The sequence below is a fragment of the Dasypus novemcinctus genome, chromosome 25, assembly GCF_030445035.2.
Source record: "Dasypus novemcinctus isolate mDasNov1 chromosome 25, mDasNov1.1.hap2, whole genome shotgun sequence".
NCBI classification, from domain to species: Eukaryota; Metazoa; Chordata; class Mammalia; order Cingulata; family Dasypodidae; genus Dasypus; species Dasypus novemcinctus.
This window is the reverse complement of record NC_080697.1, coordinates 49,228,878-49,245,417: the sequence shown is the minus strand read 5'-3', so window position 1 is coordinate 49,245,417 and position 16,540 is coordinate 49,228,878. Positions and strand designations below refer to the sequence as shown.

Genomic DNA, 16,540 nt, shown 5'->3' with positions numbered 1-16,540 from the left:
AATAGTGTTAAAACTAATTCTGGTAGCGGCGTTCTACACAGGCAGTGAGTGCAACAGAACCAGAATCCGGTTCGCGCCAGAGCACTGCGCACATCTGTGAGGACGAGCAGCTGGAGCAGAACCGCAGTCAAGAACTGATGGCACTTCACCAGGCTCCGCACAGGCCTAGCAGCCTTCCTCGGCAAAGGGAAGGTTTTTGGTGGTTTTGGCTGTTGTTACCATAAATTATTATTTTTATATAACACGGGAGAGAAAATGATGGTTGGGGTAAAGTACACAAAGGTCCCAAGGCAGGTGGAAGTTTCTGAACCATTTTCTAAGAAATTAACAGGCCCAGGAAAGCCAGGGGTGCTTTGTCCCAAGTGATGTGGAACAGTTGTGTATCGGAGCAATTATAAGTAAGTGGGTCGACGAGAGCAGACTTTGGTAAGGCGCTGTTAGGACCAGGGAGCAGAGATAAGGGGCGGCCAGTAGGAGTGCCTGATAGTTCAAGGGCAGGGGGACCAAGGCGGTGGGGGCGGGGGAGCGCTAACCCCCCCCCCCTGCTATTCCCCCTGCCCACCCCCCTCTCCCTGCCGGGACCACCAACCACAAGGAAGTCAGCTGAACTAAGGAGAGAAGGTGAGCGCTTGCCATATCTCTTCCAATTTTCTCCTCTGCCCTTAACAGCTTCAAGTGCTTTCTTAGCATCTTTATCTGTCTGGAGAGGCAGTGGTCCTTTGGCCACCCATATACTTATTTCAGATTCGAAACTGCTTCGTCTCTTACTTCAACAGAGTTTGTTCTGAAGAAACATGGACCCACCCTTGGACCCTTCCAAAAATTCTCTATGGTATATCAGCAATTAATTGCATATGGCAAAAAGTAATAATAATTTTAAAAGCTTAATTATTAAAGATTTGGATGAGAGAAAACTCTCCACATAAATCTGGGACCAATAGCTAAGGTTTGGGGCTGCATCACCAGATTAACCTGAGATTGTTGTCTGCTTAAAAGGTACAATATAGGGCGGCGGACTTGGTCCAGCGGTTAGGGCGTCCGTCTACCACATGGGAGGTCTGCGGTTCAAACCCCGGGCCTCCTTGACCCGTGTGGAGCTGGCCCATGTGCAGTGCTGACGCACACAAGGAGTGCCCTGCCACGCAGGGGTGTCCCCCGCGTAGGGGAGCCCCACGCACAAGGAGTGCACCCCGTAAGGAGAGCCGTCTAGCGTGAAAGAAAGTGCAGCCTGCCCAGGAATGGTGCCACCCACACAGAGAGCTGACACAAGATGATGCAACAAAAAGAAACACAGATTCTCATGCCGCTGACAGCAACAGAAGCGGACAAAGAAGATCACGCAGTAGACTCAGAGAACAGACAAGGGGGGGAGGGAAGGGGAGAGAAATAAATAAATCTTTAAAAAAATAATAAAAGGTACAATATATATTATATACAGAAAATTCGAATGAAAGTCTCAAGAAGGCACTCCAGGTGGGCAAAAGAGGGGAGGAAAAAAAAATATATAAACTCACCTAATTAAATCCAATGGTAACAATTTGGAAGAACAAGCTAAACCTTTTTTTAAATTTAAGTATTTTTAAACCAAAAGTTCTTGAGTTTATTATAACTGAATTCAGAGTTTATGAAGTTGTATCTGTTCCTCCTCAGTGAATTTAAGTATTTTACAGGAAGGTGAAAAAAAGAGGAAAGAAAGGGGTATAAAATTCTCATAAGAACAAATTTTAAAAATTTTGAATAATGTAATGGCTAGAAATTTATGTTCTCAACAGCATTTTAATGTGGTGTTTCAATCAAATGTCATTTTCCTGATGTCAACACCAGTGTCATTTGGTATTGTGAAAGTATTAAGATTTGGAGCCTGATGGCCAAATTATAAAAGAATTCTAGCACTATCTAGCTGTGTTGCTCTGAGCAAATCATTAAGTTTTATAAATCTTGGTTTACAACTCATAAAAGTGGAATAATAACCATTTTTCCAGGCCACTTTAAGAGAATAATGGAAATAGACTGTGAAGAACTACACAGATTCATGTCACTCTTCTTAATGATTATTAGCTTACTATCTGGTAGAGAATTCAAAGGCTCTTCTCTGCTGCTTTTGCTTTCATTTGCTCTGTTTCCAACAGGCTTTCCCTACACTTTGTCTAAAAAAAACATATACTTCGAAAAAAACTGGGCAGAAGGTGCCATTATTTAACATTTAACCAAAAGCTAGCAAACTAGATTGAAAATTAAATCCAAATTTAATAAATTAAAAAAAACTGTTCAGAAATGTGCTAAAACTCAATTCTTTTTATTCCTACCACAGTTGGTACTTGTAAGTAGATGACCAGAAATAATCAAAGCATTTACTAATGTATTCCTAAAAATATTCATTATTTGCTTTTGATTTTACATTGCGCAGTTTATAACACAATTATGTATTTGCTTTAGGTCTCCATGTTAAAACATCTCAGCACCATATAGCTCTCCCTTATGAGACTTATCACAGTTGTAATTAAATAATCAACTGTCTCATTAGTTGGATGTCCATCTCCCTCACCAATATATGGCCTCTATAATATAAGGACCTGTGTCTCTCCTGTTCATGGCCATTGCTCTAGAACCTAATAGTGTCTTACATACATCTCAGTAATATTTGTCAAATGAAGGGAGAAAGCACATTTCTGGATATTTTGACTTTAGGGATAAACAGCTTTTACTATTAATACTCTAATACAGGTTAACTCCACATACTTTAGAAACTATAAGTAAAAAAAGAGACTAACATTGAAATGACCTATGAGCCTAAACCACAGAAATAGCCAATATTAATATTTCAGTGTGTATCTTTTTTTTTCAGACTTGTATGATATCACACAAATTTGACTGCTTATAAAAGAAAAGTCATGAAAGGAAGGTTAGGAGCATTCCCCAAATGTCAGTTTACTTTCTAAAGATAATTTCACTAGTTAATCTCTCATCAGCAGGCAAGCCAAGTCAAGTCCATTTGATTTAGTTACAAAAAGCAAGCTAATGGAATTTAAAGAGCTCAGGAGACCTGAATCTCTGGGCTGTCCCTGTGGCAGCCAGGTCCTGAGCCTCAGCAGACTTGCAACTCCTACCGTCTGTTTATTGGACTTCCCCCGGCCAGCTAACAGGGAGGTGAAGAAGGTCAACCACCACACCAGGGAGCCAAGAGTGCCGCCTACAACTGCAAGCGGGAGAACTGCATCCATCATCCATGTGGAATCTAAGCCCACTCTTGATATAGAGGTGGAGTGGACACCATCATCCCGGGGTCCACAGGATGGAGGAACATGGTATGGATTAGAGTGGACTTACTGATATTCTACTATGGAACTATTGTGATTAGTAATGGAAGAAAATGTAGCATTGATGTGGAGACAGTGGCCACGGTAGCTGCTGAGGGTAGGGAGAAGGAAGAATAGATATAATGAAATGGGGGCATTTTCAGGACTTGGGAGATGTTCTGGGTGGTACTGCAGGGAAAGATGCTGGACATTGTATGTCCTGCCATGGCCCACTGGGTAGACTGGGGTAGAGTGTAAACTACAATGTAAACCATTATCCATGCGGTGCAGCAGTGCTCCAAAATGTATTCACCAAATGCAATGAATGTGCCACGATGATGAAAGAGGTTGCTGATGTGGGAGGAGTGGGCTGAGGGGGGTGGGGGGTATATGGGGACCTCTTATATTTTTTGAATGTAACATTAAAAAAAAATAAAGAGAGAAAAAAATAAGTAAAGAGCATAATCATTGAAATATTGGCATGAGTAGAAGCCAACGTAGCATCTCCCTTGAGATGTAACTTTCAAACAGTATGCTCTTATTCAAACTAGATAACTGTTGAATCAATGAAATTTAGAGCGTCTCATGGGGCTTTAGAGTGGATTAAAAGTCTAAAAATAAGTAGTTAAGCTCAAAATGCATTAAACATAAAGAGAAAGGTTTTTCTAATAAGCTAATATTTCATATTCCAATCATTCAAAATATTTTAGAATATACGTAATTGAGAATTCTTTATTTTAAAAAAAATATGGAATCCACTGGAAAGTATCTTCATCTAGCTCCCATTTCCTAGTGAATGAAATAGTCTGCCTAAAGCTGTTCTTTATTTTCCAAGTCTGCGTATCCTCTGGGCACAAAGGAACACATCGTTTTTCCACATTATTTTAGACCAGGACACTGGTACATCTAAGGACGGAACTGTTACCCAACAGCTGATAACCTGTGCACCGGCGGCTCACACGCGCCTGCCAGGAGATAAACGGTGCCTAAGAGCGTTGGTAAGGAGCAGGGGCAGCCAGGACACACGCGGCAACTTTCCACATGAGACACACCCAGGCCTGTTCCTTCTGAGTCCCTGACTCAAGGGGCGACTGGTTTTCATAATGTGCAGGCTCAACAACTGCATCAAGCTTAGGCTTAGCCTCTAGGCAGATGTCCCTGCCCTGACACCTTCCCCTACATATATGTGACTAGAGGGTGACAGCTAAAAGGAGATGGTCATGCTTGAGAATGTAGAAACAAACACTATTTCAAAATGAAGTGTAGGAAGACTGGATGCTTGGCTTGACTAAACTCAAAAGAATGACATTTACCTGGAGAAGAAGAATGAACTGTGGAAACCTCTGTATTGGTTTCATCATCAAACTATAGAGCGTAATTCGATCGGGACTTGATTCTTGGCACTGCTGTAAAGAGAAAGTTAAGTTGCTTAATCATATTTCGAGAAGGTAAAATTTTACCAATCTTTAAAATTGTCTACTTATCACAACAAATAAAAGTTTTAGTAAGGAATTAACTGGCTGTTAAAGAGCCTATCTTCTTTATAAGGCGTTGGGTTTAGCTCTATGAAGAAATGTCGTTAAAGTTGTTTGCAAATACTTCCTATACCTGTTGTGAGGGAGAATTCTCTGTTGCAGTCACTGGTCTTACTATTAAAGGGCCAAAATCTCAGTACTGTAGGTTTAACTTTGGGAATTAAAAATTCACCTCGGGGGCAGGTGGGGATTGAGGGAAAGCTCCAGTGGGGGTGCTGGTGTACTAGAGGCAGCATCTGCTACCAGGAGAGGTTTGCAGCTTCCTGCTGACCAGCCTCTTCTGTTGCTAGGGGCAAAAGAAATTTCCAGGGGCTGGGGGCTCTCTTTCGGTGGCAGTCAGGCAATTGGGGAGTGACTTAGTTCAATTCTTTTGAACTACCTGAAGCATACGCTCATGGATCTGTCGGGTGCTTGCACCCTCAGAGTGTCTCCAGTGATCTCCAACTAAGATGGATCATGCGGAACAAAGAGTGCAGGCTTAGACATGCATGGGCTTCTTAGCCTCACCAGGCAGACCAGATGCCTGAACGTGGGCAATTTAACCTCTCTCTAGACTCAATTTCCTTGACTATAAAATGAGGAATAAAAGTATCTAGCTTCCAAGGTTGGTGAAAGAATGACATGAGATGATACACATATGGCAGGTGGTGGGACACTTGGCAGGCGGGGAGGTACTGAGTGGGAGCTGTTGTCAGCGCCATTGTTGACAACTTCATTACCATCAGCATCAGAAGCAGAAAGGCCATAAGAAACGCCTCAGGAGAAATAAAATTTTAATCCATTCTGTGTATTTTCTACCTCAAGAGAAAAAAGTACACAGACTACTAAGACTCTCCCAAGTTGTTAAACTATTTAATCATTTAGCAAACCCTTATTGGCCACCTATAGCAGGAATCACTGTATTAAATAACAAAGAAGGAAGAAAAATATTTGGCTTAAATAAAACGTTGTTGTTGGCAAGAATACTTGGCCTGTGTTCACTCACCCCAGGTAACAGAAGTTTCTAAGAATACAGTTCAAGTAACAAGAAGACACTTTGTTCCAGGGTTTTATGATGCAAATTAGAGCCTCATGCAAATGAGTCTCTGAGCTACTGTGGATGGCTCACTTTTGAAGGAGAATTTTAATTTGATTCGAATGTGCAGCAAGCCTTCCTCTCCTATTTACATCACAGCATTCGATAGGCATCTCATGACTGGGGAAAAGAACTGACAGCTGATTAAATAATACACGTCAGTATCCATTAGAGATTGTTTTTTTTAAAGGAAGCGGGGAAACATTCTTCCTAACTTCAAAGTCAGACAATCACTGAGGAAGGTTATAAGTTATCGCCACCTAATATCAAAGCTAAAGAACAGCCAATGTCCCCACCAAGGTGGCTCTTCCTTAGGTGGTATGCCTTTCTAGGCTCCTGCTTATTCTCACCCCAAGAGGCATTTGACCAGTCCAGAAACTAAACACTGTGTTTTTGTTATTCCTAATGAAATGCTGAAGGATAGGAAGAAAATGGCAACTTCCTTCTGGATCTGTTCTTAACTTTTCTTTCTGATTGACCCTCTCTCTGTCTATCCACCTTTATAAACATTTTTAAGGATGTGCACATGAAAGTTATTTTTCAAAAACTTATTTTCAACCTAACATTCATCTTCATTTCTAGCATTAATCCAATAGCTAGGGCATTTTTTGGTATTGAAATCTTTCTAATAAATAGTAATATTCATTGAGAGGCAAAGTCTGGTGAGGTTTCATTTTGATATGGAACCTGTTATCAGAGGGGGTTAAAATCCAAAGTGGAAAAAAAGAAATGTTCTTACCTTTAAAAATTCAAGAAAAGCAGGCTTTGTAGCACATGTTTTCTTGAGGACTGCCACAGCTGTGCTAAAATTATTCACATATTCACTATAAGCATCCAGTACCATGGATTTAGAAAACTGAAACACAGGAGGAAATAGAGAAATATAAATAATGTATGGGGTCTAAATGCTTCCTTTCCTGATTTAAAAGAAGTATTTGAAGCCTAACCTAAGAATAAGCTTTAAGTCACTGCAATGTTTCAAAAGGATAAACTTTATTATGACTGCCTGTGATTTTTTTTTCCTTTAAGCACGCTTGTCAGGAATTGTTTAAATGGCTGGTTAGATCTCATTTGCCTGACCCCACTGCACCTTTAGGCATCTTTGTTTAAAACCAAGGTGGTTTGGAGGTGCAGTTAAGAAATGTTCCTGACTATAAGACTTATAAAGGTAAGAATCACAGACATCATCCTTTACACGTTCCTACCAAGCCTCACACTGCGGATTCTCCCTCAGATAAGAACGCTGTGCAATTCATTACACGGCACTCACAATAGCCCAGCAAACAGACAATGACCAATCTCTGGAAATGTACCAGGAAAAAAAGGAAGATGATACCTTCCCTACTTCTCCAGGCTAAGGTACAGTTCCTTGTACATTCATTTTCCTGTTTTCCTAAAAACACACATGTTTCAGGAGGCAGAAACCTCTGCCCCTGGTATCAGCTTTCAGAGGGAGAAAATTCACCCCATTTTATTCCATACATCCTCTTGGGGCAGACAGCAACACTCACAGGTGGAGGTCTGATGTGGCTGTTACTTATAGAAGGAATGCTTTCATTGAAATTTCATGTATTTTTAAAAAGACGTGTTTCATTTTTAAAAATGTTCCCAGGGTAAATATTTTAAGAAGAGGGAAGTGATGAAAGTTGAAGGTGAAATATACAATAGCCAGAAAATGCAATAAAAAAATACCATAGTTAAATATGCAATATTTCTTTTCATGTTTTTCATAAGGTTCCAGAAAGGGTATTCTGCAATTTTTTTAGTAATAACTTTCTTTCCATGTTATGTTCAAAGCACCCTTTGATTTATATATTTCATTGAACATACATATCAATTTTATAAAAGTTTCATATATCATTATTACAGCATTAAGTACATGAATACTTTTAAAAGAAACTTTCAAACTTATAGCCATTTGATAACATTATCATCTTCCATCAATTAAAGAATCCAATCTGTTTCATCTTTAATTTCTCTATCTACATAAAAATCTAACCATTATATAGCATGTTTAATTTACAAATGGACCAAAGATACAATGGCTCAATACTGCTCAGTGCAGAAACTTAGTGGTGGCAGCTAACCACTTCTTTAGCCAGGAAATGTTCATACGATCATTGTATAAGCTTGCTTGTGACTATATCCTGTGCAAAAGTTAGGGCTGAAAACTCTAGATAAAGAGTAAAAATTTCAGAAAGGAGTCTAAAACACTTTTCTATTGTTACCAGGCATGAAGAATTACAAAGAATGTGAAATCTCTAAATGAACTGATAACCTAATAGAATAGAGTTTAAACATGAAAAATTTTAAATATCACTAAGCAAGCAGATTCCTAGTCAAGGAGTGAAAAGCATTATTACATTTTAAATGATGTATCCAAAATCAGATAAAGGATATATTTTAAAAAGCTTTTAAATATATCTTTTCCCCTAAGCCTCTTGATCTTCCTGGTAAATGTCCACTTAAGCATGAAATAGCACAATGATCATCTTCCCTAATGTATGTACTTTTGACCAAAATTGTGACTTCACACCAGTCCATAAAGAGAACTAGTAAGACTTCTCAGCTTACTCATTTTTATGGAAAGCAGCACTGATCCTACTGGTAAGATGATAAACATTCCCTTTAAAGCAATCTAAGAATGAAAAACTTGGCCTTGTACATAGGTAGAACTCTACAGAATATCTGGGTACATAAGTTTAATTACCGAAGCAACGAAGACATCTCCAATCATTTCAACAGAATCCCACTCAGACACTCGGCTAGCCAGTGCTATCTGAAACATGGAATGGCACTGTAGGATTTCTTTAATTCGATAAAACACCATCTTTAGTTTCCTTTCACTCAGAATCTTTGGCTCCATCTCAGACAGTGGTTTCTCGTATTGCTAAGGCAAAAGTAAATTAAGATGGTACAGAAATTTTAAAGGGTAGATAAAAGAATATGTAAAAAATTTATTTGTAGGATTTAGTTATACAAATTGTATACATTTCAAAATAAATCATGACTTTTGATGTCAATACACAAGTAAAATATTTAAATTCTTTTGAGAATTTTGCAAATCTACATATTTATGATTCATATAGAACATATATGTAATAAAATATGTAAAGATAAAATGGTTAATAATAAATAACATATGGCATTTGAGTACCTCCAAAATCCTCTTAAGAGCATCTACATAGTTCTTTTCACTGTCGACAACTGAACCCAGAATGTATCTTCTTACAACCTGTTGGAAATTTGAAAATACTATGATAGAAAATTGCTTCAGAAAACATACAGATAAATTTTACTCCTGAGTTGAGGCTTGTTCATAAAAATGTTTAAAAAAATTTTTTTTAAATAAAAATTGTACATGAAGGAAACCTCCAAAGTCCTTTAAAACACTTTAAAAGGTGTGTTAATTAATAGCATTATGACATGAAACATATTTCCCACCACCACAACTATATTATTTGTAAGGTTCAAATTATAAACTACATAACAGAACAAGTAAAATTATGGCACTAAAAACAATTATATTCACTCATGCAAGAATCATTAACTGATTGCATTTTACATGCCCAACAGTAAGTTAAATGATATTCCATTTATAATTATTAAAAGCAGTTCCACTCTTGACTTAAAAGAATACTAACAGTAACATTTATGTCATCATTATCTCACAGTTACAGAAAAATAAAAAGGTTTTGGAAAGTGGAAGAATAGATTATGGTGGGGGGGACAAAGATCTTTTGATTACTCAAAGATACACCAACAAGGCTAAAAGTGAATGGATAAATTACTAATGTCATTTAGAGATGCAAAAACATGTCTATAATCTGAGACAGCTGCATATGAAACATTTGTACTACTTTTTGTCTTTGCTTTTCATTGCTGAATTGCAAACTTCTGGCCGTTAAATTGCCTGTTAAAGGTCAATGACAACACGTGGTATTTTCATCAAACCTAATCACATTTGGGCAAGTTATTTTTGCCCATAAATGGAAAATAAAATATAACATTACAATAGAGTTCCTTCTAAACTACTAAACTACTTGGGCGCACGCCACGACCAAGTATTTCTTCAATCAGGCACAACACCGGCTCTGGTGGATACTAAAAGAAACTGCAATGCCACCTAGCGGGGAAAGAGGGCATCTTCCACAAAAAAATTACTCCAGTTAAAATTTCAGCGCAACCAAGATGTACAAAACATTACTAACAATAGAGTGATAATTTTCTTTACAGAAAGGATGAACTACTCACACAAGTAAGGCAAAAATCAACCCTTCTAGGATACTTAAATCAGAAAGTGATGAATTTTTTAAAAATACAAATGTGGTTGAGATAAAGAAAAAAGAATCCAGGGAACGTTAGATGCTTACTAAACAAATGAGGGGGTGGGCTGATGGTTTCCGCAGCAGACAAGCAGCCACCCCAGGACATGGACAAGATCCTCTGTCCATCGGCATCAAGGGTACTTTTCAAGTAAATGACAACCCATGAAATAACTCCCCTCCCCCGCAATACAGCTCAAAAAGAATGCCTAATATGCAGGGGGTTTTTGTTTGTTTTTTTAAGAGTCATGCTACCTTATTTCAAGTTAGGGAGAAAAAAAAAAATTAAACAGCACCAACACTTCCAATGTAAACTTTCAAGAGAAAATGCACAAAGAACCAAAACAACTGCCAGTGGGGAAGAAACAATCTATGTTAATCACGGTAAGAAAGCTGGATGGACAAACACAGAAATAATACTAATAATTGTAATCACAATCCCAGCTATAATTTATTCAGTGCTGACTGTGCCATGCTAGATAGCAGGTAAAACCCTTCGTATACATCAGTTCAAGTTTCACTCTTATGAGAAAGATAAAAATAGAAGTAGGGCTGGAATTTTGGATGACTCCAAAAACTATGCTCTTTTCACTCTACATACTCTCTAAAAACCAGAATCACCACCAATGACCCCCTGGTCCCTGCTGAGTAGCCCCAAAGACTGTCAGAAGTTTAAGTCTTTTGAGTCTCCCTAGCCGCAAAATACCTTTATAGGCTTATCTCCCAATACAGACTTTTACAAGCCCCCCTACCAAGTACACTTGGCTTGGGTAGTGGACGCCACCACCCACTTCATCTCCTTGTGTCCAATTCCACCCCACCCACTGGATCCACTTCAAGTACCACCCCTAAGCTACACCCCCAAATACCACTGACAGCATCTCACCTGTGCTTCCCTAACTACCTTTCTACCTCACACTGGAATTGTTTCACACTTGATCACCAAGCTTCTGCGATAACTTTATCATAGTTATTAGAGAGCGGGATTCAAGTTTAGTTCACATTTCATCTTCACAGTAACAAGCAGAGACCAGTAAGTGGTTAGCTGCCCAAAATAGTAAAGGAATAGTCAACAAATTATCCCAATCAGAGACCTCAGAAGATTTTCAAAACTATTTTCAGGTAGTCAATTCCCCTTTTTAAAGTTACTGAGGCAAAAGGAAACGAATGAGTCATAAACCCCAACCAGAAGGGGAGAAGCAGGCAGCGAGTACCTAACCCTTTGTTCCTGCCAAAAAACACTTCTGCAGCTGGCAGCTCGGTTCGTGAACACCCTAAGAGAGTATGACAGAACAGCTGGGTAAGAACACGGGCTTTAGAATCAGAGAGACGAGATGAGAAATCTGACTTTACCAGGCCTAGCGGTGTGATGCCATTCAGACTATTTACCTTCTTGGAGCTTCAGTTTCCTCATTTGTAAAATGTATAAACTAACACTAAAACGTGCTGGGCACATCATACATACCCAGCAAGTGGTAGTTATTATAATTACTGTTTCCAAAGCTCTAACTCTACATAATCAAGTATGGATGATCAACTTTCTTTTCACTTTCCAATACCACTAATAAATCAAACTACTTCATTTATTTCAGCATTTTTTTTCTCACTGATTTCAACTCTACTCCTTTGATACCCTCTCATCAATTCAAATGAGGTTTAAGCTTCCTATTTGACCTGATCAATTATTAAACACCCCCAGCAATACTTTACAGTTTAGCTCTTAATCATTTTGTAGGCACTGACCTTACCTCTAAGCACTTTTATAATGCTTTTCTTTTCTGTATCTTGTACCAACTATCTCCACAATTTGCATCATGCTACCCATATGGGGAAGAACTCGAAACCCATCCAAAACATCAACCTTTCCCCTTAAAATCCCACAAACTCTGTGGTACTTCTCTTGTTCTTCAGATTTTCTTTTGCCTTTTACCCCAAGACAAGAAACCAATGAATTATTTCCCTTTACAGCCTATTATCATATATTAAGAAATTCATGTACATTCAGATAATTTTATGCGTTATTGATATCTACTCTTTTAATCCCAGGCTTAAATACCCATGGCACACATACACATTTTACACACACACCGATACTCTCTCAGTGTAAAAAGTTCTATAAGTATGAACAAGTATAAATAACCGTTCACAAAGACTGTAAGTCCCACATTTTCTCACAATTACACTCTGGGGTGATATTCAAAATATTTAACAAACAGAACGGCCTGCGTCCAGGCCACAGCCACCGATCCTGGTGCTGAAGGTCCTCCCTGCCCCTCCCCCCACTCCAGCTGTGCCAGTCATTAAGCCGTTAATGCTGGAGGTTAATGCTGGAGGTTCAGGGGAGTCCCGTCGAGGGGCTGGAGAGGACAGGGTGGCTGGAAGCTTGGGACAGCAGACCTTTACCAACCGGAAGTAAAAGGTTTTAACAACCAGCACAGCGATAGTGGGTACTGCTGCTGCCTGAGTATCAGCCCCATTTATACTACCTGCTGCTGAGATAAGCCTTCAGGCATGGGGGTCATGATGGCTTCTGGGTGCTTGCAGTCCACATCAATAAATAAATTTTGGTCATCTTCAAGACAAGATCTGTGATCTGAAAAAAAGGTTAAAATGCACTAGGTTTACATTGAGGTATATATTCATAACATCGCAGCATAGTAAAATGATCTGTCAAACGCTTTGTGTAGAAATTTCAATTTTACGTGATTACTTTCTATCCAGCAATTATTAAATTAAAATTTTAACAAATCCAGTAAAATATCCTTCCCACAAAAGTAATATAATGTTTGTTAATATTTGAAATCTTCAGTATTTTAAGTATAACTTCAAAATAGAGAGGTATCATTTGAGTAGCTGGATGGTAAAGAATCACTAATTCTTAAAATTTTTTATCTATAAAATATCACAAGGGGACAATGGCAGCTAAGAATGGCTAAGAACCAAGATTCAATAAACAGTGAAAAACTAAGGTAGATTTAGCATATTTCTTGATATTCTATATTCTTTTCTCACTGTAGCCTGAACATTTATATAAAAATCATGTTTTTGGTTTTTTTTAAACTTACAACCAACTAAAGTTAAAGAAATGTTCAAGATCGCAAAATGGCTGGAAATCAGAAAAGCACATAAATTTATGGGTAATAGGAACCTACACCTGGAGATTATCAAATTCAAAAAATCAAAATCCTGTATGGCTACACATAAAAATTATCTGCGTAGCTTTTTAAAAACCACCAATGTCCAGGCCCCACCCTCAGAGGCTGACTTAATGAGTCTGGGGCATGGACCCGGGCACACAGTAATTTTTAAAAGCTTCCCAGTTAACTCTTATGTACTACCAGGGCTAAGAACCAAAAATTTAGTCCAATCCTCTCATTCTACAATACAGAGTTCAGGGGTTTGTCTAATAAATGAATAAACTAATTTGTCAAATAAACTGTTGCATCTCTCCAATTGATTTCCCAAACACCACATCCCCTACAGCAAAAATGAATCATTTAAAACTCTTTATATTCTCAAGAGGCTAGATCAGTGCTTTTTAAACTGTCATCCCCTCCCCTGGGATCTCGTGAGCGAGTGGGTTCTGATTAGGGGGTTGGGGGGGGGGCCACAAGAGTCAGCATTCCTAACAAGCTCCCGAAGCCCAGGACCCAGACAATCACGTTGCTGCAGGTCCATGGATGGCAAGGACCACAGCGAATGGCCCAAACCCCAGCATCAGCTCTTAACAAACTGCTGCCCATGTGCTCAGGATCACTGTAAACGCCATATCCATGAAAATTTCCCCAATTATCATAATTCACTGCTCCTTCTTTGCTGCACTCCAGCTCAGTCTATCAGGGAATTTTATTAGAGTGAGGAATTCACAAATTCCTCGATAACCTCTCTCCATCCTATTTTGAGATGCTGAAGTCTTTATTAAGAGTAAGACAACATCTAGTTAGTTTTAACTCCCATTACATATAGTATTTCTAAGCTCTTCCCAAAGGAGACATGTGGTTTTTAAAGTCCTTTCTATGTATAGATAATAGCAATGCTAAATATGTCCAAGTACTGAGTTTTTAATATTGTCATGCTTGCAGAAATAACAAAGAAACAGTTTTTAAACAATCAAGTCTGAGTCACAACTACCACTCTGGAATAATAAATTCTCAACTACCCTCTAGATAACTATATATTTCTTAAAGTAATCAATAAATAGAAATTCCAAGATGTTTTTTTCAGATATTAAACAATCCTTTGCATAGAGGCTGGTGCCAGCGGGTATCGTACCTGTACACAATCTATCTTTTTATATATAAATAGCACAGGTTACTGCTTCCTTAGCGAGACTTCTAAGAAAATCTGAAAATTCTGATGTCATTCCATATCTTCCTTCATCAGCAAACAAGTTCCTAAAATCCCTGCTTCGAACTCTACCTTCATGGCTTAAGACCTCAACCCCTTCTGGAAGGTAAAGATACTTGGGAGAGCTAAAACAGTGAAAACAGAAAACTTAATATTGCGTTTTATTATGAATGAAGCTGCTAAGAATCAGTACTGACTGATGTCCCTGAGGGGATTCAGAGAAAGGATAACGGTCCCTGCGAAGGACTGATCACCAGCTATCTGCTCAGAGGAGACACTAAAAATAAAAGTGACAAGGAGAACTGATTTAGCTTTCTACCCCTTACTGGGTATGTCTGTTTATAAATTTTGTCAATGATTCTTGACTACTCCACATTCATCCTCTGTCTGGAAGGGAGAAGGCTTAGACCGCTAGCGATAAACAGGTTGAGAGTGTGGGAATCCGATCGGGGTCACTAGCCCACGAAGGCTGTGCAGGAATTCACTATGGCACCATTTGTGCACCATGGATGTGCTCCACGCTGGGAGGAGATCTACGCGGCCAGGACTATGTCAGCGTGCAAGAAGGTAGGCCACAGACCGTGAGAAATAAAGGACTTGGTCCTAATGAAGGAGCGCCCTCTCTTCACAGCAGCTTTTGTTTTCTCAAGTCCATCTTTGGTACCCTCCTTTGCAGCCTTCATGAGCTTTTGCATCTGTAAAAAAAAAAGGGGGGGGGGAAATGTAAGAAATGGTATAATTTGATAAAAATCTATTTGTTGATTTTAATTTGTTTTATTTTAAAAGAATACTGTCAAGTAGTTTTGGTCTTGAAACATGACCTGCATTTGACTTTTTTGATCTGGGAGAGAGTTTTAGATCTGTGTGTGTGTGTGTGTATTTTGGTTATGTTTTGCTTTTTGTTTTTTTTCATTTATTAAAATAAATGAAAAAAACTAACTCTAAAAATGGAGCCTTTCCTCAGCATAATTTAAAAAGTTTTCTGCTACATTTAAAAGTATTTTATTATTTAGTTTATTATTATTATTACTACCATAAACATAAAAAGGTTTGTGGACATCAAACAAGTAGGTAGAGGAACTAAATTTACAAATGTTAAAAAGCTTTCCCCAAACTAAATGTGATATATCATAGGAAAATGCAGACCAATTTACTAAATAAAAACTTTCAATTTTTCAGCTTAGCCATTTAACATTTTTCACTGGGGCCCTTCCTGACCAATGTCCTCCCGTGTGCAGACATGCCGTTTTTTTTCCAGGGCTGCCTCTTCCTAATGTCACATGGACCTGGTTCAAAACAGGTGAGTGATGACCACTCAAAAAGCAATATCATATTAAGTGACTTTGCACATAAAGTGACAACCTGGTAGATTTTCACAACTTTGCAGAGAAGATTTAAGAGTCGGAATAACTACTTCCCATTTGGATTGGAGTTTATTGGTGCTTATGTATTGGAGTTTATTCATTCTGTTACCAGGTCATGACATAATATTATATTGTCATTAGTGCTCAAAACCTTCAAATGTTTGGCAGTTTATTTATATTCTGACTCTATAAAAATCTAACAATTGTGGTATTTGCCATTGGACACTCAATGATTCTTCTTTTAGAGAAAACAAAGGACTTCTTATGAAACAAACCATTTTCTTTCAAAAATGACCTATCTGACATTGTTTGCCTGCCTGGCTCCTCTGTGGACTTCAACACCGCTGCACGCTGCTAGCGGTCCATCACCTCTGGTCTCTCTCTTTACCGCCTCCCACGGGAATGCTTCCTCCTGCCTATCTACACAAGACTGGGACCTTCGAGGCTATCGCCTCTGGTTGTGCGTTTGTGTAGAGGTGCTGGCTGAGGGGCTAGTGGGGACTGAAGTTCAGCTGGTGCTCTATGTGCCTACCAGGCTGACCTGACGTGGACTAGGCCAGACCAGAAGAAAAAGGAGTCTGCTGTAAATAGCACAGAG

General features: G+C 38.7%; 1 protein-coding gene across 12 annotated transcripts in view; it reads right to left on the bottom strand.

The window, feature by feature from the left end:
• ARHGEF10 (Rho guanine nucleotide exchange factor 10) overlaps positions 1-16,540 on the bottom strand; it is a 169,723-nt gene that overhangs the window by 73,870 nt on the left and 79,313 nt on the right. For all 12 annotated transcript variants that reach the window (XM_058288003.2, XM_058288001.1, XM_058288006.1 and 9 more), the window contains 6 exons: positions 15,159-15,273; positions 12,718-12,824; positions 9,064-9,141; positions 8,617-8,796; positions 6,646-6,762; positions 4,610-4,702 (listed from right to left, as the gene is read on the bottom strand). In XM_058288003.2, coding sequence (XP_058143986.1) covers positions 4,610-4,702; positions 6,646-6,762; positions 8,617-8,796; positions 9,064-9,141; positions 12,718-12,824; positions 15,159-15,273 — 690 coding nt within the window. The remainder of the gene's footprint in view (positions 1-4,609; positions 4,703-6,645; positions 6,763-8,616; positions 8,797-9,063; positions 9,142-12,717; positions 12,825-15,158; positions 15,274-16,540) is intronic.